Here is a 26,088-nt window from a genome sequence, read left to right as displayed (position 1 = left end):
TCAGCCTTTTACTAAAAGCAACTTGAAAAGTGCTGCTGCAAAAACAAAGCTCCAAACTTTCTCATAAAAGAACAAGGTAGTATACAGAGTTTTCTGCAAAATGACTAATAAAGAGAAAGAGATTTGGAAAAGACCACTGTGACTTCTTTGGTAAAAATAGTAAACCAAAGTTGTCTTGCTGGTTGATCTAATCAATCAACCCCAAAAGTGACACCGAAACATAGCCATCTCATGCTAATTACCAGCATCCAAAAGCCAACACATGCTGATCAATCCAGCAGGGAATGCTGAATCTCTCTATGAGCTCTGTGCTTCATGAAGCAACCCATTAGATTCATCTTACAACCTGATCGGTCTGGCTGTATTGACCTCAAACACAATTTAGAAAAAACTAAACACACACACACACACACACACACACACACACACACACACACACACACACCACTTCACAACTCCGCCTTCACTCATTTCCTAACAGATGTGCTTTATCTTTGTGGCTACAGCAGGGATTGGCGTTTATGAGATGAAGCACGCAGGGGGAGAGATGGGTCTCCATATGCCGTACGGAGCGGGATGAGTGTTAACGAGCACAGCTCCATGGAGAAGCTGCCATAAAGCAGAACATCCCGCAGGTTTGCTCACTCCACGGTTAATCTCCCAGCCCCCCAGTCCTACGCTTACCCGCCCATTATAGCACTGCCCCAGGGCTGCAGCTTGCGCAGGGATATTGCAACAGTTGGGTTCTGAACAGTTCTGAACGGAAGTGTGTCATGGGAGTGAATCATCAATAATAATATTACAATAACCTTTAATAACAAAGAACGTTAAGTGCTTTAAAAAGGGTCATAAAAAGGTCGTTATAAAGCCCAAACCAAACTTGCAGGCAAAGACTTTCCCGAAAAGATATTGTTAAAATAATAATGGGCGAATTGGGATTATTGTTTTACAGATCAAACAGCCCGAAGTGGCTTCAGAGTGTAGGAACACGGATGTGCATTTGTTATTGAAAGTAATTAAAATCTAAAAATCTAATTAAAAACCATTTAACAACTTTGGGTAATTGTGTTTTGACTCTAGGGCTGGTCATTAATATTGCACCTCGACAACACATCAGACAGTCAACAGGGCCAAATATTGCATTATGATTTAACGACACACCTTCAGGGCCGCACAACTTTATTAAATTCTTTATCAAAATAAAGCTTTATTCATTACAGAAAAATCCCAAACCCCCACAATAGCAGCCCCCAGCTCTTACATAAAGAGCGACATGAATTGCAATTGCGCAGGTCAACACATTACACAACTACTTAAGTCCAAGCTAACTCTTAAGTTAGCTAATTGGAAACACCCGAGCAAATGGAACAGCTTTTGCTTTGGAGAGCTCTGATATAAGGTTTTGACAGCAGCATTGAGGCATTATGGGTTCCACCACTAGGAGGCACACACCAATCAACACAAACACATACAGTTGGTCAATCAATGTTTTACTAAAGCCATCAGAGAAATTCTCAGCCTCACAAACACGGCCAAAACACTTAAAAGGAGAAAGTAGCTTCTAGCGGACACCATCTGCTTTGTTGGACTCGGGAAAACAAGCAAAGAGGATGAGGAGAGCAACAAAAAAGCTGTTGTAAATGCTTTCTGGCAAATCGGGTTATTTTAATTGGTCTTAATTGTCCTCGAACAATGGCTCGCTTGAACCTAACAGTTCTTGGCAACTTTCTGCTTCTTAAGAACTGAGCGTTCGGTGGCCAACAGCTCCTCGTGTTCACACAGGGACGTTTTAATTAAACACAGAGCTAGAATGAGCACGTCAAACCCTATAATAGACATACACAAATATCAGGCTAGATTTCGCACAGCCAAAATCAAGGTATTAAAAGAATGGCTTTCTTACAGCTTATAAACTTTGGATGGTGATCCCACAGTAGAGTACAGTAAAGTCCAGATTAAATATCAGCACTGATCTTGTACAGTGGGCTGCTCTGCTCATAAAAGCTTTGACAACTAAAATCAACACTGATTGTTGGTTGTATTTGCCCATGGAGTGTGAGTAGAGGCCAACAGGATGCCAAACAATAGCCTGATGGGAAGAGAGACAAAGGTAATAGCACAAAAGGGTGGTTAGGGTACAGGCAGGTAAATAAATCATTTAATGAGGCAAAGGAAACAGCAGTAAAGCTCAAATTATTTTAAATTACTTTGCATAAAGTATTGGTAACAAATTAATCCCATTCAAATTCATGGCAAGGCAACGCTATTAACTATAAAGAACTACAAATTCAGGATCATTTCCACAATTTAAAATCAAATATGCCAGCTATTATAAATATTATAAATAATAAATAAATTTTGGCACTAATAAAACCTATTTACCAGTGTTCAAATATTTAGGAGTGTGCAATATGTAATGTGACATGAAATTAGTTATCAGCTTATATTTTAAAATGTTATGATATGATTTAATATTGCTTATATTGAATGAATATCCATTTTTCATGATGTACTGTAATGCCTAATTGTAGTACTTAAAATTAAAACTACTGATTTAATATTTAGACATGCTTTCATATAGATTTTTACGCATTCATCTACATGCCATCCATTTGCTCTAATGAAAATAAAACATTTAAAAATCTGTTATGCATTGTTTATTCAAAATTGGCAATTTTTCATATCATGTCATCTTTCAATTAGCAGCTATAATATTTATCAGTAATAAATAAATAAACTGGTCAATATAACATTATCGTCTTCAGCATATATTAGTACACCCCTCACAAATCTATATTTTAAATATATATTTTTAATAGGAAGCTATACATTATTATATTTGTCCATATACATTAGATTAGCCAGTACTGAAGCCAAATCTGGAGCTTATCTAAAAAAATAACTTACGATAACGATCCAAGAACTGGTACACCCAAATTAATATGCTATAGAAAAATATTAAATACAAAAAAGAGGAAAATCGAGAGAAACAAAAAAAGAAGAAATTAGTGGAATTTTTTTTTTTTTTTTGCAATATTTTGCTTGAATTGAATAGTATTATCTTTCAATTTCTAAATATGTTTGGTGACTAAAATAATATTTAAAAATATATATCTGTTTAATAAATCTGTTTTGTTCAAATGCACCAAAATATGTTGTCTATATTCACTGAGAAATGGGTAAAAATATTAATTTTCAAAATGGGGTGTTCTCAATTACGCTGAGCACTGTACATCAACTACGATCTTAATGTGCATCCAAATAACTAAATAAATACTTAAAAAAGCAAATAAATAAACAAATATATAAATAAATATAATCCTTAAAATAAAAAATATCAATTAATTAAAAAAAAAAAAAAATATATATATATATATATATATATATATATATATATATATATATATATATATATATATATATATATATATATATATATATATATATATATATATATATATATATAAGAAATAATAAATACACAATTTAAAAAATATAAATACTAAAAAAAATAATAAAATAATAATTTTAAAAATAAGCTGAATTAAAAATAAATATTAATGATAAACTATTAATAATAATAAAAAAGTATTATAAATAAACCTAAAAATACACAACCTCCTGGCTTACTGCTTCAATACACCTCAAGGTTGTTTAAGTCAAAGCTTTTATTCATTCATTTACATTTACATTAGATGCATAACTCAGGTCGATGTGTAATATTTCTGTACTAAAGGCTCACTTAAGCTAAAATGGCCATGGAAAGCATTAATTCAATCTCCCCTCTTGCTTTAAACATTAACATGCCGAAATGCACATTAAGCCGTGATGTTTTCTGCAACTCATATTGGCCAATATCAATTTGACAAACGGCTATCCATCCACTTCCATGGGAAAGCAGCAGCACAACACATAGTTTGCAGAGGTTGGCACAGAGACAGCCCTGCTGGGGAGTCTGGGGTGATGCCAGACATGCCTGTTCACCATCCCAGCAGAGAAAGCGCAGCAGGCCTCATAGATCTGTGTATGCAATTGTAAAGTACATCATTTTTGCACTGAGGCAAAGTGGGAACATCCAGCAGAAGGGGTGGCCGGCTCTTTGACTTCATTTTCAATCCATGGCTTATCTGAGTGTAGCCAGATAAGGCAGGCCCTGCAGATGTAATCTGTCTAATGATATACAGACTTAAGCTCTTTCCGGTGTTTGGCTTTCCGTGGTTCTCCCCCAAACAGAGAGAGGGCCTGTGTCAATTCACTCTGACTTCAGGAGGAGAAACGATGATGTCATCCATGTGGAACTCAGATACTGTACATGTGAAATAACAAGCCACCATTAAATATTGATTTTGCTTGTCTTTCTTCACCAAGTTCAGGCCAAAGTCCCTTTAAAGGAACCGATCAACCAAAAAAGAAAGTTACCTCATCGTTTATTCTTCCTTATGTTGTTTTAAACTGTTATGAGTTACTTTCTTTTTTCTGTTGAACACAAAAGAAGACATTTTAAAGAATGATAGTTCCTGGCAATCATCAACTTGCATTGTAGGACAAAAGAGTACTATGGAAGTCAATGAGCCCCAGCAACTACTATTTTTCAGAATATCTTTTTTTGTAATATGATAGAGTAACCTTCACAAGTCCAAAGACATGTGCTATAGGTGAATTGGGTAAACAAAATTGTCTGTAGTGTATGAGTGTGAATGAGTGTGTATGGATGTTTCCCAGTGATGGTTTGCAGCTGGAAGGGCATCCGTTGCGTAAAACATATGCTGGATAAGCAGTTCATTCCGCTGTGGTGAACCCAGATTAATAAAAGGACTAAGCCAAAAAGAAAATGAATGAATGAATGAATGATTGAATAACCGTGCATTCACAAAGAGTGTCAAAGTAGCTGAAAGTCATTATTTTCAATGGGAGCCAGCAATGAGCTCCGGTAAAAGCCGCGTGTCACATTTTGGACTAGGGATGCAATGATTAACCAATTTCACTATTAATCGAGCTTAAATTTGTCATGGTTAATTGTAAAAGCTTCTCAACACTGTGTTTCAACAAAGTTATGCTAACTGTAAGCTAGTTTAAATTTCCGAACTTGTACACCAAGGCTAAAACCCATGCACACTGGATAAACTATGGCTGAGGCTATTAACTAAGGGTCAGACACATTTCCCGTCTTTAGCGCGTGCAAGTTCATTATTTCCAATGGAGGCGCGCGGCTTGCATGTGCATATTGGGAGCACTCACGCTTTCCAGGTTCACTTAGTTGAAAGAATGCTGAAAGTCACATGACAAGAACTGACATTTGTTCTCTTTTAAAGGGAAATACTTAGCTAATATGTAGCTATTATTTACATTAGACAAATACATTTTTATTCTTATTTTTATTTATTTATTTATTCATTGCTCTGTCATTTATTTTACTTATAAATTATTACTTATGTTTAAATGGTAAAAACTTTTTCACTTAAATTTAAATCCAAAGAGAAATGAACTATTGTTTGTATTTTTATTATTATTTTGTGGTGTATTATTTACTTAATGAGCAGCAATAAATAACACTTTAAAATACAAGAAGTCTTTGTGATTTTTCTAAACTAGTAGTGTTTTGAAATAAATGCATAATAATCGTGATAACCATGAATATTTCTGACTATAATTGTACAACCAAAATCTATAATCGTTGCATGCCTATTTTAGATGATGTAAGCGTCAAGGAGAGTTGAAATCAGGTCAACTTTATGGTAATGAGCTATGACGCAGTTCAGCATCACATCCTGCGTGTCCATCGTGGGTTTTTTTTTCGTGAGCTGAACATTTAGTGTTTTTGTCGATGATACTGCCTGTTTTTGAGCACCTGCAGCGTAGCGAGGTGCTAAATTGTTGTTTTACGGTCAACGCAGAGAATTGTTTTTTCAGGCATTGCATATTGAAAAACGCAGCACTCAACCATCAGTGTCGCCATCAGTGTCCACAGGGGCAGGACTATACCAAGCAACTCTCATCACCACCACAACAACTTGTAATGGCAACCGACTGAAAAAAACTCTGCTACATAAATGCTCACAGCTGAGTGTTTTTTTGAACAGCGCTCGCATTTCTGCAGCGCAAAAACGATTTGGTGGACATGCAGCCTAAATGTGGAAAAAATATACACATACAACATAAATTTAGTTCAGGAATAATGTCATAAATTCATAGTCAAGCAGTGTTAGCTCTAGATTCTTGTATTAATAACACACTCATGACACTAGAAAAGTTTGGACACACTGGGACAGAATTAGTTTCTTTTAAAAAAAACTTTTTGATCTGAAAGCAAGAATAGTTCACCCAAAAGATAGCAGCATATATACCCTCAGGTTAGTCCAATCTACACATTTATTTTTCAAAGGAACTCAGAGAAAGCAGAACTCTTTGAAGGAATCTTTATGCGGCTTTTTTAGTACAGAGAGACTCCATCTGTCAAACTCACAAAAAAGTCAGTGTCATATGTTATACATATTACATAACTAGACATCACATATGTACATTGATGGCTATGTCAGAGAGATGGGTTTTGACCTCCACAATCAAAACATCTTACAGGGCCTCAGTCTGCTTTAGCTTGCTCAAAGAGGGCTTTAAATCTTTAAGTCAAGATTATGGATTATGAAAAATAAATGAACCAAAGATTTTTTTTATTATTATTTTATGAGAAAAGGGGATTCCATGAGGCTTTGGATTACAAGATATGCAAAAAGCATTTATTTCCTGTTTTTGTAAAATTAATATCATGATAAAAATAATATATAATATGGAAATAGAAAAAACATCATGATAATATTTTTTAGAAATGTCGCTTAGTCAGATTTTAAGTAACAATCCCACCATCAACCAGTGACTGATTACATGCCTATTATTAAAACATTAGACATATCTCTTTTAAGGTAGGTATAAAGTGCATATTTTGCATAATTTGCATAATATTTTGCATAATTTTATTCTATATCCATCGTCATACTCAATACCTAAACCCAACTACTACCTTAAAAACTATCAATGAGCAGGAAATTATTTTATTTTAAATTATTACAGTTCATTGAACTAAAAATCATAGTTAATTGCTGGAATTTTACTGTAAAATAAAATGTGACTGAAACTTGAAATACCCTCAGACATTTTGTAATATTTTAGTCATTTATTTGTAACCAATTTGCATGTTTGTGGTTGTAAAATGATGTAAATTAATGTCAATGTTAGTCACATGATATTAAGGTATAACCTCAAATACTTTTAGTAAGTGCTAGGCTGATAAAACGGTATCGGTATTTACTAACCGAACACCATTGTCAATAACAATAAAAAAAGTTTGGTATAAAGTGTCGTTATGAAGTGCAATAGCTATATTAAAATGTTGCTGCTTAGCACCTTCGAAGAAATGCCAATAAGCTTACGGTTTTTCCAATCGAGGCGCACGGCTTGGTGTGGCGCAAGTGGCACGCATGTGACACGCTCGCATTTTTTTCAGGCACACCTTTCAGGTGTAACTTTCCAGAATGCCGCGTGCGCACCGCGAAGTAGAACTAACCAATCTGCTTCACACTTTGTATGCAATACACACATTTCAGTAAAAATGGCAGACGCAGAGCACCCAAACACTGCAGCGCTTTTTCATACTTTTCATAAATACAAACTAGTATCGGAACTGAAGCAATGGTTTGTTCATTTGTTATCCTCTGAGAAAACAGTTAATGGTCGCCTTGTTATGAGAGGTGCCAGAGGAGCGCGAGCACAAAGGAATCCGAATCCACGTGCTCATGCTTTTCATGTGCTTTTAGACGCAACATGTAAAAGGACTCAGATTGGGTTTTGCCACTTCAGGTCAGAATAACAACACACATGAATATGAGTGCCGTGACCAGCAGCAGTGAAGAGATTGTAAATAAAAATGTAAGGATGTCGCCAGAGTGGCTTTTTGGTTTCTTTTCTTGTGCATCTCGGCCACTAGCACTTCATCTGAAATATTTTTTTAGCATATGGGTAATGTAGTCATTCAGCTTCACAATTTGTAATGTTGCAATATGTATTTGAATAATGATGTTAGTTTCTGAACTTGGGGAAAAAATCCTAATATTCCTAAACGGATGACAAAAAAAATCAATAATCATAGAAAACAAATGATATTAAACATTATATTGTGATTTTTGTTTTATTTTATTTTTTTGCTATATTGCCCAGCCCCAGTGCTGATTTTTGACTTTTATAAAACGATTTAATTTACTTTACATTTTAGATTTATGATTAAATAAGCACTTTCAACAGTTCACAAATGCTGCAGTTCCCTCACAAAACCCCAGGAGTTTACAAACCACTTACTGGGGAAGCCCCAAATTCCAGCAATAACCAAGGCTTGTACAGTAGACTTTGCCCTGTATCTTCCCCATTTAAATAAAATAAGACTGCAAGTTTTCGTAAATGATGTCAGAGCGGTTTAACAGGTCTCATCATCAGAGATAATGTAATTGTTTCTGGTGTGCCTTGTGGCTTGAGCTTAGTTTTAATTTAGAAATGTGCAGAGTGACTAAAGCTGAATAGACTCTAGAGAAAAAAGATAACTTTGCTGCTGAAACAATGACTTCATTATGTGCAGAGTTGTCCTCTATCACCACATCACACGACCAAGCAAGGTCAGCCTTTTGGTGTCACAAGAACCTGTCAACAATTTTTGTGCAAATCACTAACTATTCTGAAGCCTGTAGCACAATAAACTTGTTGAACCAACCAGCAAAACTCATGAGAAAAGCTGATATTTTAACCTCAAACATCAGACATAATAAACAATTTCAGTGGTGCTTTGGAAAGTCCAAAGAAAAAAAAAAAAGCAAAACCTACCATTAACCCTGGGCAAGTGTGGTTTGATGAATGCACAAATAATTACATGTGGGAGGAAGTTAATCATATTCAGTGTTAATATAATAGTATTAAAAGAACCATAATACTTTTAGATTGCAGTAAATTACTGATTGAAAACAGCAGGTTAAATTAAAGGATTTGATCATTTGACCAAGAGTGAGGCTGAGCTCAGGGGCCAATTACACTACATTTTTACCAAAAAAATGGAAAACTTTGTGCATTTAGCCTGTTCGTTTATATTACAAATGTTTTTTTGTGAAAACAATTCAAAAACCACACCAAGATTCATCCCGCCCCGACTACACAACATCACTTCCCTACAGGTACCGGTTACTAACAAACTGACAGCACCAAATTTGGGCTGGTATACATAAACTGTTTTTGGTCATTTTCATGAATGTGTAAACACAGATCATTTTGAAAACATTGTTTTCTGTTTTTGGCTACAACATCATGTAAAAGTATAGCCTCAGATTGCTAATTGCTAACTAAGTAGTCCTAAATACAACAGTCAAAATCAAATGGTCTTAACCAGTGTTTGGGAAAGTTACTTCTGAAAGTAATGTATTACAATACCGAGTTACTCCCTAAAAAAATAACTAGTTGTGTTATTTAGTAACTTTTAAGTTAGTTATGTGTTATGTTACTTTTGAGTTACTTTTTCTGACCTGGCGGAGGCTTGATGTCTTTCAGAACTTTTTTTTTCCAAATAGAGGAGCTTTTAACAACACACTGTATAATCTTCATTTAGCTTTAAAAAATTTAGGATAATGTTATCATCGTAAAACTTCCTGAGCTCTAAATGCCGTATATACAGATTAATGAAAGTTTAAAGCAACGCATTTGCTATTTTTGTACTTTTTGTCTTATTAAAAAGTAAAATCACTGACTATTCAGATCCTTTTTCCTGTTCTTTTATGTGTTAAAAATAAAGAGAAAATTTCTGTCGCAGAAATGTAAGACTCTGCCATGTTATTTTGTGTGTCCCTGCATTCTCTCATTCCAAGCTGGATTCAACGTAACTACGATCATTTTAATTCAGCAATTTGTTTGTTTTTTCTAATTAACTAAACTAAAAAGTAACTTGCATTACATTTTTTTACACATAACTCAAATATTATTACTTCATTTTGAAAAGCAATGCGTTACTTTACTCATTAGTTAGAAAAGTTTTATTATTATTAACTCACATGACTCTTAGGCCCAGTTTCACAAACGGCGCTTGGATTAAGCCAGGACTAGGCCTTAGTTAAATTATTCTATTTAAGCCAAATTTATAAAAATGGCCTTAGAAAAATATATTACTGGTGTGCACCTGGAGAAAAAAAAATTGCACTGATGCATTTTAAGACATCTAACTGCAGGTTATTTTGAGTTGAGACAGCTCAAACATGCAGTTTAATCTTGACTAGCCTTGTGAAACCGGGGGTTAATGTGTTACCCCCAACACTGATCTTAACCGCTCATTTTAATTCTGCAAATGGATTTTCAAATGAAACAAAGTATTTGGTAAAGAAATAAATGTGAAAATTATTACAAAGGAGCCTGACACAGCAGGGGTTTTTGTATTATTATAATCATAATAATATTAATAAAGCCTTTGGTGACACCAGAGAAGAAAGCCATTTGCATATACAAAATATTTTATTTCTGTTAATTGTTTAATTTAATTAACTGTTAGTTTTGTTTATTTAATTATTTTAAAAAAGAAATTATCAAAAAAGCCTTTTTTCTGTTGAATACTACGCAACAGTGATTCATTCTAACCAAGAATGCATCTTAACAAAACAGGCTTAATGTTGTTTCATGGAGCATGTTATTAGATCTTTCTATTACGGATTTAGGGAAACATTTTACTCTTAAGAATAACATGAAACAATGCAACTATTCATAGTGCAACCAACTCAATTTTATTTTCTTGTTAACTTTAATCCTTAACAGACTAGTTATTGTTTCCAAAGTAGTGGCAGCTTTGTTTGTTTGCCACCTGTCTTATTTTGACTCACAAACGTCAAGGAACCCAATTTGTTTATGTCGCTAGATGCCTTAATGAACAGACCCTTTCTCTATTAATACATCTGCCCTATTCAAACAAAGCTTCACTGTTCACAACATGCAAATAAACAGACTCATTTGAATGAAGTGAATATGTTAACGTATTTTTAAAAAGATTCAAAACAGAATCTAACTTTCAAGGGATTTGCCTTTGTGGAGCACAACACAGAAATGACTGATGACTTCCAAATAATGCATCAAATTACCCATTCCGAGAGCTCTGTTGACTTAACATGGGAAAAATCTTTGGTGTGTTGGTTATTTCTGGAGAATCGAGCCAATGTTTGTGCTTCTCTGTAACATGCTGGGATATGTTGGTGTGAACAGTTTTTTTTATGGACAATACATCCCATGTGATTGATTCAAGACAGAAACCCCCCGCGGAAATGACAACCAAGTATTCTAAGCTCCAATTCAACTGATGTGGCCGCCATGTTGTCATGTGACAATGTGTGCATTATGAAGAGAGTGTTGGAGGCGTTCCAGAAACATCTGTTTGAGAGGGTGATGTCAGAATGGCTGTGCTTCCCCTAGTACAACTAAAGCACTTCCCCTGTTCACTTCCTGTGAGCCCCGAGACACTCAACATGTGTTCAACTTCCTGCTGGTTTTTCTGCCCCACCCCCCCTCCCCTCTTAAAGTCTAAAATGGCCAGCTACAAACAACCACTGAGGTTGAAATGTCTGAGACCACATTGTAAATTTAGGAACTATATTTTATATAGCGGAAAATGTTAAAATTAAAATTAGAAAATGCGATTAAGCAACACTACCTCACAGCATTTCGCAACTTTTCCATTTAGTGGCTAATTCGTATAAATTACCATTATATTCATACAGTTTAGTATGATTTGCTTATCCCCCAATGACGGTTGGGTTTAGGGGTGGTGTTGGGTGCCACGCCTCCTTTAAAAAAAAAAAACGTATATTTTTGTACGACTGAACTAGCCATTAAAGTGACAAAACAAAGTAGTTACATTTCCTCGTGAGATTAGGCTAGGTTATTTACTAAAACTAAAATAAGCTCTGCTATGTAAATAAAAAAAACTACAATTAAATAAACAAATAGCCCAATTACTAATATAACAATATAAGGTAATACTTTATTTGTGTCAATGTTGCCCGTTTTATGTACTTACTATAGTAATAACGAACCCTTTTTCACAATTACATACAACTAACCAAACACCTAACCCACATTCTAGTCCTTCTAACCATAGTTAATCCGTGTAATTAATAAATATTGCTCAGTAGTTACACTGTAAAAAGGACACCTTAAAAATAAAGTGTAATCAAATGTTTTCTACCGATACTATATCTATAATCTATTTTACATATTCATCGGGTTGTTGTTTACATTTATATTAAATTAGAGAAAAATCAAAAACATCAAGACATGCTAAAATACATATTATTTCCCTTTGTCATACAAGTATTCACTCAAATCATAATTATAAAACCATTTGAAAAGAAATAAACCATTTTAAGCCTTAAAAACATGTTCTCAGGGGCGGCACGGTGGCTCAGTGGTTAGCACCGTCGCCTCATAACAAGAAGGTCGTTGGTTCGAGTCCAGGCTGGGCCAGTTGGCATTTCTGTGTGGAGTTTGCATGTTCTCCCTGAGTTTCCTCCGGGTGCTCTGGATTCCCCCACAGACCAAAGACATTAAAAATTGGCTGTAGTGTATGAGTGTGTGTGTGAATGAGTGTGTATGGGTGTTTCCTAGAACTTGATTGCAGCTGGAAAGGCATCCACTGCTTAAAAAACATATGATGGAATAGTTGGCGGTTAATTTCGCTGCGGCGACCCCTGATAAATAAGGAACTAAACTGAAGGAAAATTAATAAATGAATGAACGAACATGTTCTCAGTCAATCTGATGACAATTAATTTTGGTGTTGAATTAAATTTTTAAAACTAATTTTATATACATGGATATGCAAGTATCAAATATAATGCTTCCTACAACCAGTTACACTGAATTATATTTTAAGTCTTAACCAGACATATTTAAATGCACAAACTCGCAAAAACATTTTCATCTTTGACCCATATACACAAGAGTACAATGCTAACCTCACAAGTTTCATAAGCGCGATCGCACCTGTAAACTCCCATCACCACAATACATTGTTCTATGTGGTTGACAATATTAGGTTAAAGCACAGCCACAGTTGCTTGACATTGCAGATGTAAGACTCATGATCCTTTATCTGCACTATGTAAACCACAAAAACAGATCTGCCTCAGTAAACTTCTCACATACAGTATGCTGATTTATGCTTGTACTAGATGTGAAAACATTCAAATGATTCAAATTGTTTCATCCAAATATAGAATAATACTGCGGGTGTGCGTCGCTGACAAAACAAGTTCTTTAAATTTACGTAGTGCTTCACGACATTGGAATATAAAATCCCTGACCAAGTTTAGCATCAAGTGTTTGTAATAAATCATTCATTTAGTACCATATACAGACCACTCATTATATGATCAATAAAGATGCATTTAAACAACCTTGACAAGCCACGGCCAAACAAACAGCACAGTCAATATTTTTAACTCAGCTTTGGGAAAGTGGCTGGCCAAAAACCTTCAAAGTCCCAAAAGAGAGTTGTTACATTTGTTTAACGGAAACCAACCACAGCTACACAGATAACGTTTTGTTTTTCACATGAGAAAATAGCAAGTGTTATTTAAACAGCACACACTCTTTCTAACAACACACCCGAGCAGGTTTAAACATTCTTGAAAATGAGATTCAGATACACCCAACAACAGTGCACTGCAGATTTTTACATGTCTTCATGTGAGCAAAATGGCCCAGAGCAGTGTTGAGGAATGATTCAAGTATGTTTCGCACGTTTAATCTGCCCATTCACACCTCTGCCTTGAATAGCGCTGATAGAGCCAAGGCCTCAACGTCACCACCCAATCTAGTTCTGCTTCTCCTTTGTTAAAAACAACTAGCCCATCTAAGTTTTCAAGGTTATTGGCTTTTTTTTAGTGCGAACACAGTGTACATGGCTTCAGTCTTTTACAGTGCAACTACACAAGGACGTGCTGTGCTGATCATCTGCACTAATCTGAGCCCCGTTATGGTATGTTACATAACAGCAGCCAGGCTTATATTCTATTTCAGGCCTTTCATTCATTTGCGAAGGAATTTAATGGAGGTAAACTTTCATTCAATTTGTGCTCAGGAATGCCTTTTGAGGAAACGTGCTGGTATGCGCCAGCTAAAATTCCACTTCCGTGACTTCATCCTGTACACTAAGACACAGCTAAAGGACTACTAAGGGCATTCGTAGCATAAATGCAAACCCCACATTCTTTTAAATTGAAGTCAACTAACAGAATAACAAACTTTGGAGTGTCAGCGTTGCGTGAGAAAGCTGAAAAGAACTACTGAGAAGTGCCACAACTCTGTTTGTCTTTATTTGTGTCATCAACAGAGGCTGTGGATCAAACTGTGGTTTGATGATGTCATTGCTTCTCTCCCCTGTAAACAAATGCTGCATTCTTAGCTGTTCCTCTTGCCTCTTTTACTCTCCCGGTCTGATCCTGAGGCTGACTGTGAAGATTAGCTCCAGTGCATTACAGAAAACTAACGCTCTGTGATAACGCTCAGCATGCTCCAGGGGTTATAACCTTTCTTTAATCCAGCTCAGGACAGATTTATCATAAGACCAGAGATGGCTCACATTCAAACCAATATACACATATTCAATGCTGAAATCTACTGGCAATGCATAAGTTGCCCATAAATTGTGTCCACCCCCATGGTTAAGCCTGATTGCAATAAGATCACTTAGATCTGATGGTGGCTAGTTGGTGTTATTAAATGTTATCAGGCTGCCTTACTAACCATAGCTTGTTTTACTCTATTATTAAAAATGTCATTCTATTTAGATATTCTTACTAGGGGTGTCACGATTCTCCAAATCCTCGATTCGATTACATTTTCGATTCTAAAGTCACGATTCGATTCGATTCTCGATTTTTAACAAAAAAAATTTTTAAAGCACAAGCTATGCCATTTTAAGACGTATATGCAATATAATATCTGACCTTTGTTTTGAAGTTTTATTCCAAATGAAGACGGGAGAGTAGTTTGTGTTACACTTGTCGGTTTAACAGATACATCTATGTTTTTGTGGTGCCTGCGGAGATGCCCGGCCATGTTAGTCGTGCTTGCAAACTGTGTTTTTTCTGTCGACAACACGAACGTTGTCAACATAACTCACTGGAAATCCAAAATACTTCCACACCGGCGACGTCAGTGAAAGAGGAGGGGGTTCAATTTCTTTCGATGGGTCTCCTGCGTCTGCAGTTGCCATGCTGTCTCGTGGCTGTTGTAGCTGTTAGGTTGACGCGCATGCGTGAGTTTTTTTCCACTTGGCAAGTCAAGCTGCTGCTGACGTGACATAGGGGTGGGGCAGCATCAACGATTCCATTTTTTGATTCGATAATCGAGATTAAGCATGAATTTCGATCAATTTCGATTAAAAATCGAAATCAAGACACCCTTAATTCTTACTATTAATGAAATATTAAGTGTATCGTCATTAGGAAATAAATTATGCAAACATTTCTGCAACAATACGTCTATTTACTTAACAAATACTTTAAATAGATATAAATGAACTGAAAATCATAAGAAAAATAAACATTTATTTAAAACTGATTTAACTTGAATAAAATAATAAGTCTGTAAAATAATATTATAACTATAAATACATTTATAAATAAATCTTGTAATTATACTGTAGTATTTTTTTCTTTTACACAGAATCCAAAACCCTGAAACCCTTTCATAAATGTATGCATTTCCACATCCTAAAATGGCGTTGTCATGTAAAAGAATAGGCAATATGAATAAAAGGTTTCCTGTTTTTGGCAAAAATTTTGCCAGAAGAGAGGGATCTGGATGCAGACTTGGTGCAGTTGCAAGTTGAGCTGCATGCGATGCTTTTAATGCCCACACCTAACCCCACCCCTAAAGGGGGTCACAAAAGCGCAGCGCCACGCAGCGCCATGCATTTCAGAATTCTAACCATAGGTTTCTATCAGGGTACACACACCGGCGCCACAAGCCGGCGGCTGTCCACTGCGCCCAGCAACGACTCAGGACACTGTTCATATTTCTGCCACGCCACAGAGCGCCATCTGAATAGTTTCGTATTAAATAGCATGCAAATGTGCACGTCTGGTGTGCGATACATCCAACTGTCATGTGCGCGCCATGTCGCAAAGCAGAATGGCGCATTTGGTATGTGACCTGCTTAACCCTATCCACTCACAGTGATGTCACTCGCTACATTGAGTCTAGAATATGCAGACTCAGCTTGCAAATCCAAGTCTGCATCCAGATAGTACTGGAAAATTTGGCTGGAAATGTTTGGCTTGAAAACAAAAGGCCATACATGGTTATTTCATGCTTATACCCCTTTTGCAGTCATTAAAACTTTGTTACAGTAATTATTATACTTCCCTATAGTCAAGTACTTAAAACCGTCATACACTTTACACTTCTTCTACTCCTAAATCCTCTCCTGTCCAATTAAATCATACAATACACTACAATCAAATAGACCACAGCAACTGTAATAAATCCACAAACAAATGTATTCCCTGAAATTTACCATAATGGGTGCGACAAACTTGTTGAAAAAATGGCTAAAAAGACAGGATGGTTTCAAACTTCAACTTTCTGTGCAATGACTTCCTCTATTTTGCCAAAAGTTATTGCATAACACCAGAAATGCTGGATTTCTTGTATGCACACAAACGTTAGGCAACAGAGAACATGCCTGGCATGAAATAAGCCACAGGATGTGCAACAGTGAGATCACTAATATAAGAGAGAGTGACATCAGTGTTAAGGGCTGAGTTTAGTAGGGTGGGATGTGTGAGAGCATGTGAAAACCTCAAACATAAGGACACTGATTCTTAATCTTTCTGACTGCTTGACTTTCCCTTGACCAAGGCAATAGTGAAAATACCTTCATATTAAAATAATTCAAATAAAAACTTCCTGACCTTTTTATAGGAATGCATTTTTATGGTTTACACTTATTAACCCATACTTTTTAGTTATTTCTGCAGAGAATTTTGTAAAAAAAAATCTGCTGATTTATGCAGAATAATTTTAGAAGTATCATAACTAAACTTTAAATGAAAGTAAAAAATGAATTTTTTTTATTTCATATATTGTGTTTGCAATGCAAATCCAATTAGATCCACCTAATTGGTAAACAAAGCAATTCTCTCATATAATATATCTACTAAAAGACAGAGAATATGACTTTACAAATTGTATAGTTAATCAATCATATGAACATTTTAATATTTCTATTATTATAATCACATTAATATTAGTGAAAATAAATTTAAAAACTGAATAAATATAAATGTACACAAGTAAATACAGACTCAATGATGGGCTAAAAATCTGCGGAAATCTGTGTATTTCTGCGTGCGCAGATTCCGTGTTCAGTGTGCAGATTCTGCCTCCAAATGACTAATGAGTTTATTTGAAATTTCCAGTTGATTTTGATATTGTATTTTTTAACTTCTGTGCGATCTTTAAATATTTTTGACCCTAGACCACTAAAACTGTAAGTTGGACAGGTATTTTTGTAGGAACAGCCAACAATAGATTGTTTGTCTCAAAATGTTTGTAAATTTTTCTTTGCAAAAACATTTAAATGATACGTAAAGGCAATGACTATAACATACACAAGACATGTCAATTGTATAGTTTTGAATGGGGAAAAGTGTAACGATCAATATTTACGACAGTTTTTGTGGTCAACAAACGCACTGGAATCTCAGCAAATACTTTCTTCACAGACATAAGAAATATATCCACATAAAGCATGAAATCTGTACTTTTAAATAAACCAACTATACTTGAAAACAAAAGTTTTCTGGTTTTGTAATCTGTATGAAATGAACTCGAGGTACAGTCCATCCTGTCAAACGCACATCCCATGACAGCAACAATTCAAATGCCCAAAAACTTGTAAACAAAGAGTCGCTTTCATTTGTGGAGGAGACTCGCCGTCAAGACTAAGTTGTGAATTACTTCAGAAGACCAGCGCAATCAGTCAAAGCATTATTCAGAGGATGATAATGTGTAGAACGGCCATAAAGGAGGTTGATGTCGTGATCTCGTTCTTTTCGAGTGCACATGCACATTAGCTTGAAAAAATGCAGATTTTGTTTGAGTAGAATGTTTTCGCGGATGAAATAGAGGACGCTGGGGGGGGGGAGGTGGAGTCGCGGATGCCACCCTCAGTATTCTGTTGCCTCTATGGACGTGCCGGCCCTGCATGTAATCATAAGCCTGGAAAACAGTTTGAGAATTTGATGTTTCACCGAGCATACTACCTGAGAGGCATTTCAAAGATGGCCACCGAGTGAAATAACTTGGTTAAGAATAAAAACGTCTGAAATTTTCAGAAAACTTCTAATAACTAATTACTAATGCTTTTTCTGAATAAAATCAATCAATTTTTTTTTTATTATTTCAGATTTTGAATAGTTTTAAGTCTGCCAAATATAAAAACATACATATGGGTCATATTTTAAAACTTTGATAGATTTATCCTATTTGCACTACGCTATTACTATTATTATTTGCTGTATTTTCAGCCTGATCTCATAAGAAAACTTTACTTATTTTATGTTTTGTCAGTTTAATGGCTAATTTGTACGAGTTCAGGTATACAAAAACGTATGATTTTTTTGGAACAAATCCCTCCCCCCTAAACTGAACCATCATAGGGGGATGTGAAAATCGTACTAAATTGCACAAATGAGAAAGTACAAATTCATACGAATAAGCCCCTACATCAAAAAGTTACGAATTGCCGTGAGATTTAAGATCAAATGTATGCAGCCTTGGCAAGCCATAAACATACATTCAAAGAAATCTTTATGAATGCAAAGTTTTAGTGAACATCAACGACAACATTGTCTATAAGCTACTTTTTTATTCATCATAAACATTAACAAGATTTCCCAATGCCACAGCACCCCTGGTTCCAAAAAAAACAAGTTTCTGTTTAACTTATATTACAGCTTCTTGCCTTGTAAACAAACATTTCAAGCCATGTTGCAACACAATCATAAATGTGCCCCCAAGCAGTCCAGACCCCCTTGATGAAAACCACTGCACTAGTGGACCAAATGTGGGGTGCTTTTAAACCACACCCATTCCACTTATAGAGGCTTGCTAGCCATTTCCTGGGAATAAGAGGATCTAAACACCAACTATAAACAAGTATTACAACACACCCATATGCTCCAACTTTTGAGCAGCCTGGGACGCAGAAAGAAATATGTGTAGTAACATCCCTGCCACGTTACTTTCAGCCCCCTTTTCCAACTACACACTGGCTATTAGAATGTCCCCAAGGGTTTACATTCCTCAGAGCAAATGGAGCTCATAAATGGATGGATTCCTGCAGCTCCCAGAAGACTGCTGTCAAAAGACTGCTTTCATTATGAAGCTTACAGGACGCGCTCATTTGACTGAAGACGAGTTGTTAAGCAAAGTTACAACACATATGCGGATTAACAAGACTTAGACACTCATTCAGCCAGCTTGATCTGGAACCCTACTGTGATGATAAGCTCTGTCTGAGACCATACAAGATGACTACATGATCTTCAGACAGCTTTTGAGAAGTCCACAGGCAAAGGCACAACTTTTGGGAAGTGAGGCGATCTTGTGAAGTAATTAATACATGCATGAGGAGGCACCTAGAAATAGAACGTCCTACATCCAGTAATCAGCATTACATATTTAGACATTAAAAGCTAATGAATCCCAGGTCATTACAAGTGGCAGAAGCAGACTACACTAGTATTTACTATATAATGTGGAATGTCTGATAATTTGGCAAATTTTGTCTGAACTTGGCATGGGATAACCGATTTCAAGGTTTACCGCAGTTTGGAAAAGTCAAGGTTTTAAAACCACTAAAATTTTCTGTTATATCGTTCCTGATGTATATGTAAAGTTTTTTTTAATGTGGTTTTAATGTGTTGTAAAGAAATCTGTGCTTTTAAAACTTAAGCATATAAGTCAATGATTTATTCTAATTGTTTAGCCTGACATGTTTACTGTTCCAAAAACAGCTGCAGTTTTCTAAAATGAAATATGTTGTGTTAAATGGGGGGAATGTTGTTTTTTTTACCCAGACATTTAAAGAGAACTTATTTTAGAGCATTTATCACAATACCGTGATATTTTTATATAAGGATATCATATACCATCAGAAACTTATACCAGCCAATGCCTAGTCTGAACACATTACAAAACAGTGTCTGTGAATTGGATATTGGAAATATTTGACATTACAATGTTTTGTTTAACCAGATTACTCAAATAGCTCTGTGTAATAAGAATTCAGATACCCAAACTACACCATCTGATTAGATTTTCTAATTTAATGTAACCTTTTCTTTGTTTGTTTTATTGTTGAGCTACAAAAAAAACTGGAATCAAGTTAAATGCAATGTTGTAAAATAATCAGATTTTTTAATGTACATTCTTTTACACCGTGCATTGTGCATTGAGAACAAGGCACAAGGCATCGGCAAACAAATCAAAGCAAAGGCAGGTGCAGTTTGACTAGTTTATTCTAGACTGAACTCCATTGTGTTATAATTTTTTTTAAATTTTGCTTATTTTTTATTGCAATTATTTCATTGAAGTATAAAAGATACACTTCTAGTGAATGATTAGTGACTTTTTCACTTTTATAAGGTGCCTTTTACAGCATCAATGTTGTAATGTAATTAAAATACAATCATTTAAACAGACTTCAGCATTCATTTAGTTGTTCTAACGTAAAATGAGATGAAAAGTTGTTTACACGCATGCAGCTGTCAGAATCAGCAGGCGAGCGCAGAAACACCATTGAAATACTGGAGTAAAATAAATATTCATATTTTAAAGACATGTCGCGGGAAAATGTAATTTAATGCAGTGACTTTATATTGTATGTCTATCAGGCAGTGAAGATACTTGATTTTTACAGAAAACAGACCTTAAACGCACCGATTTTAAAACTGCATACAGTTCACCGGAAGCGCGGTTAGTGCAAAATTAAGTCTTTCTGCATACACCCTATTAGTTAATTGATTTAAAGGGTAATGTTTTCTTCTTCTTTTTTTTAAACCCATGTCAACTTTTTATATAATAGAGTTAAGCATATGATGTAACATTTACCCCGTGGTCTTCAATAAAATTTGATTTAGGAGCTTAAATAAATCAAAATAACTCATAAGTTTTGGAACACCTGCTCTAGCTTCTCTGAGAGTGAATGGATCACTATATCATGTATACACAGCACTTGTGTAAAGTAACAAATTACAAATACTCAAATCACTGTAATTGAGCAGTTTTAATCAGGAATTGAAATTGACTGAGTAGTTTTAAAAATGTGTACTTTTACTTTCCCTAGAGTACATTTTTAGTGCTGTATTGATACTTTTACTTCACTGTTTTCCTTCAACCTGCAGTCACTACTTTTGTCTCTGGGGATTGGCTAAAGTAAATCAATCAGCCCTGTTATTTTTGTCCAATAAAATTGCACATTGAATGTAAATTGCAACATCCTAAACAACCGCAAAACATTGACAACAAACCATTTGGAAGGATTAAAAGTGTGTAAGATGATGTCTAAAATCTTTACACGCAATCAGATCGTGAGACTTTAAATACTGCATGTCACTGATGAGAATTAAACCATTACTAATGCACTACAGAATGTTATGTTTATACATCTGTGCACAAATTGCATGTAAACGCATAAGCAGTTCATATTGTAATACTCACTTATCTTGTGTACTTTTAAAAGGGCTACTTTTTACTCCAACTTTGAGTAATATTTACAGCAGATACTTTTACTCGCACTACATTTTTTGGCATGTAATGGTACTTTTACTTGAGGCGAGTATGATTTTTCAGTACTCTTTCCACCATTGATACACAGAAACTCTATCTTCCTTAAAATTAAACTAAATGTTTGGTTTAACAGAAATCTTAACTGGAAAGAAACAGTATTTTATTTTAAAATATAATGTAAAAAGTCAATGCCGATAGTCTCATGGAGAGCAATCCCAACATATAGCCCCATAAACGCACACAAAAATAAATAAATAAGTAAAACTCACTTCAAAGTCTCCCTAAAATGTATATTTTTGCAAAATCGCCATGAATTGTGGTTAAAGTGATTAAATTTAATGAACGAAATGTCATTATTTGTTTTTGTTATATTAAACAAATATCAAATTAAGAAATTAAGAGTATAAGCTTGTGAAATATTAGACGGATGGGAAAAAAGCAAAGTAATCAGTTCTAAACAGGCATGACGTAAGGTAATAGCAAAAATAGTTCGCTTTATCATACCCTTGACTAATACCTAACATGCTAGCAAATACCTAACATGCTATAGCAACCGGCAAACTGTTCCGTTACCACTGACGCCTTTATATAGTCATTAGATTTCTGCAGATCACATGATGCTGCTGCTGATAACCCAAATGACAGACAGCAAACCAACTTTCTTTGCCCTAAGGTCAGTGTGTCAACAAACTTTCAAGCTATAAAACTTTCAAAAAGGCAACCAGCATGAACTGAAACAAGCAGTTCCAGTTTCACCATAAAGGCTTTGGGACATAGCCATCCACGAAGGCTCACAGATATCACTTCTTCAGACCCCACTGGGTGACTCACAGAGTATTTTGACAGCATATTATCATGAGGTTCAGGGTCCTGTGTAATAACACACTGATAGCTTCAACAGCTCCACCAGAGGTTGCTGACTGAGCAGGTTAATCTTTGAGTGAAAACATGCTCCATGTTTGAGAGAAACTTTGTTGATAGATATAAAAAAAAAAAGATCAAATCCTGACAACTGAAAAGGGGGTAACACTAGGTATACAAGCCAAACAGGGTTTAAATAAAAAACAAAAACTTTTGACTGGGTCATTGAGTAAAAAAGCAAGCCTATTGTGTTCCTCCTGCACTTGTGTAAACAATGACTAACAAGCTGTCACCAAGTTTTACTATGTGGTGTAAAAGGCATTAAAATGCAGCAATTTTGTTATGTTAATGTATTATTTATCCATGAGGATGGTACATAATATTTTAATTAAAACTTGTAGGACCAATATTGTGTTATAAACCATCTAAAGAACAAAATCTCTTACTTTCTGTGACATAAATAAAACAAGAAAAACTGAACTCTCTAAAGATACAATACATACCAGTTTTTTGTTTTTGCTCTCATCCTCACTGGATTTCTTTTTGGAGGGTTTATTTGGGTCCTCCCCTCCAGCTGCCTGCTGATCCATCTTTGGAAAGAAACTTCTCTAAAACAGTAACTTCGCTTGGTATTTCCCACAAGTTTGCAAACGCCTATGAAAAATCACGTTTCTTCAAAAGCCATGCCATCCATGGAGAGAGAAAAAAAGGAGTTTGTTCCAAAACTATTCCATACAAGTAAGTTATCCAGTCGACTGTGAATGATGTAACCTCTGTGGATGAAGTTGTCCAAAAAACGAGGTGTGGTGAAATTCAGTCCAGTCCAAACAAACTACTCTGAAGTCTGTCAAAAACAAATCAACATGTTGTAAATTACATTTATAGTGTTCTTGTTGAAGTAAACAACAATGTATAACTGAAACATGAAATACACAGCTATATAAACGCTGTAAATTCAGAGCTTATGAACTTTTGGCGAAATTATTACATTCATGAAACGGTTTCTCAGTCACCAAAAGACGCGATATTATCAATTAATAACAATGTGTTCAATAAATTAACGGATTTTTACACTTAAACAGTTATATAGGGACTATTCTATATTATAAAGATATTTCAGAGTCTCTTTAAAATATCAAATGAGGTCTGAGAGTTTAATACGATATGACATGATATTTCTAAAATGAAAACATAACTGGTTTTATTCAAAGGAGAAATGACCGCTGGTTATCCAGGCGGTTACTTTCACACAGGAAACTGTTATTCCAGCGTCATGAGGCTTAAAGAAAAAGTACACAATAAAGACATGCACTCTAAACGCCCTGTCCGCTTACGTGAGCATAGCGAATTATTATTAAACATCAAAACAGGCACACAATGATAAAGAAAACTCACAAAATCTCATCCAAGGCTTACCTACACAACCAAACGCGCGAGCCAGGCCCACTATTGTACCCGCCTATCGACGCTTCCAAATGACCACAAATGGTCACGTGCTGGAAATATTCCGGCACAGATTGGTCAACTGAACTGTCTGTCAGAGAAAGGAGGCGGAGGACTGCTCACCACAGAGCGATATGTACATGGATCGGCTTTAGCCAATGGAAAGTCAATATTATATGCATAGCAGTGCAAATCAGTGCCTTAAAGCAGATATCATTATTGTGGTATTTAATGCATTTGTGATGCATGTTTCTCTACAGAACTACAGACCTCCTCAAATATAACAACACAGTAATAAATCCTGTAATAAAGCAGAAGTACATCAAAGAATAGACACAAAGAACCTTGCATGCCTATTGTGTAATTTCAAGTGCTTATCGGTTTCATTCTCAGATTTTTTTAATGTTACGTAACAGAAAATGATTTTATTTTTTCCCTGCTTGATTGCTTGCAATACTGTGATTGTACATAACAGAGGTACTGTAGTTAATTTGGTAATTTATTTGTAAAAATATATAAAATGCATGCTTCAAAATATACACTATAAAAGTGAGGTAACACTTTACAGTAAGGTTCAATTAGTTAATGTATTTACTAATATGAACAAACAATGAATAATACATTTATTGCAGAATATATGTATCATTGATAACATTAGTTAATGAAGATAAATCTATTTATTTGTTCTTGTTAACTTGGTGCATTTTACGGTGGCCGAGAGAGCTTAACCGGCTGCAATTTAAGAAAACACAAATGTAATGCAAACAAATTACGTAAACATATTGTATTTTCTCACAATGCAAACAATTTACGAAAACACATATTTTCTTACAACACAAACAATTTATGAAAACCAGCTGTTTTTTCACACAATGCAAACAATTTACAAAGATGTGTGTAATTTTTCACAACGCAAACAATTTACAAAGATGTGTGTATTTTCTCACAACGCAAACAATTTACAAAGATGTGTGTATTTTTTCACAACGCAAACAATTTACAAAGATGTGTGTATTTTCTCACAACGCAAACAATTTACAAAGACGCGCTGTATGTTCTCACAACGCAAACAATTTACGAAGACGTGCTGTATTTTCTCATAACACTTGTAAAAACAACGGAACACAATGGAAATGTTTCAAGTGGACCCAAAAGAGTGAAGGACACTGCTTGATTCTATGCTCTTTGCTATTGCTTAGTGAAGTTGTAGATGATCTTTGAAAGGTGAGTTTTTTGTTTGTCTATTTTAACATCTTGATTCCCTTGTCTTTTGTGTTTTATTAGCCTAAATTACCATAACCTAAATAGCTGGGTCAGTGACGTTATAGGGTCTCCTCGAAATATTTCTGCTGTGTTCCGTGCTATTTGAAAGCATTGTGAGAAAATGCAGCACGTTTTTTTAATTGTTTGTGTTGTGAGAAAATGCAGCGAGCTTTAATAAATTGCTTTATGAGAAAATGCAGCACATTTTTGTAAATTGTTTGCATTATGAGAATGCAGCTTATTTTCGTAAATTGTTTGTGTTGTGAGAAAACACAGCACGTTTCGTAAAATTCTTACCATGTGAGAAAATACAAAGCATTTTATTAATTTGTTTGCATTGTGAGAAAATGCAATGCGTTTATTTAAAATGTGTTTGCGTTGTGAGGATTTGCAGCATGTGTGCTGTCAAACAGTTGAAGATCTTTTCTCAATTTGCTGGGGTTTTTTGTAATAGCATGTGTTTTCTTAAATAACAGCATATTAAGCTCTCTCAGCCACCGTAGCATTGACTAATCTTAACAAGCACAACTTTAAATTTTAATAACATATTAGTAAAAGTTGAACTATGATTAATAAACTCTGAACAGGTTTGTTCATGCTTACTAAATACAGGAACTGTTGGATCAATGTAAACCTAAAAAAATGTCATAGAAACTCTTT

General features: G+C 35.1%; 1 protein-coding gene across 6 annotated transcripts in view; it reads right to left on the bottom strand.

Moving 5' to 3' along the window:
- The window catches only part of diaph2 (diaphanous-related formin 2), a 763,661-nt gene extending 739,489 nt beyond the window's left edge, over positions 1-24,172 (bottom strand). For 5 of the 6 annotated variants that reach the window (XM_056472167.1, XM_056472172.1, XM_056472173.1 and 2 more), the window contains exons 1-2: positions 24,118-24,170; positions 23,226-23,566 (exon numbers count right to left, since the gene is read on the bottom strand). In XM_056472167.1, the coding sequence (XP_056328142.1) occupies positions 23,226-23,312 (87 nt within the window). In that variant the 5' untranslated portion in view covers positions 23,313-23,566; positions 24,118-24,170. Of the gene's footprint in view, positions 1-23,225; positions 23,567-24,117 lie in introns of all 6 variants that reach the window. The other variant, XM_056472168.1, reaches the window with a different exon arrangement.
- Positions 24,173-26,088: the final 1,916 nt, after the last annotated feature.

This window comes from Danio aesculapii, chromosome 14 (assembly GCF_903798145.1).
Source record: "Danio aesculapii chromosome 14, fDanAes4.1, whole genome shotgun sequence".
In the NCBI taxonomy this organism is placed as follows: Eukaryota; Metazoa; Chordata; class Actinopteri; order Cypriniformes; family Danionidae; genus Danio; species Danio aesculapii.
Note: the sequence above shows the minus strand (reverse complement) of the source record. Positions and strands in the feature narration are given on the sequence as shown.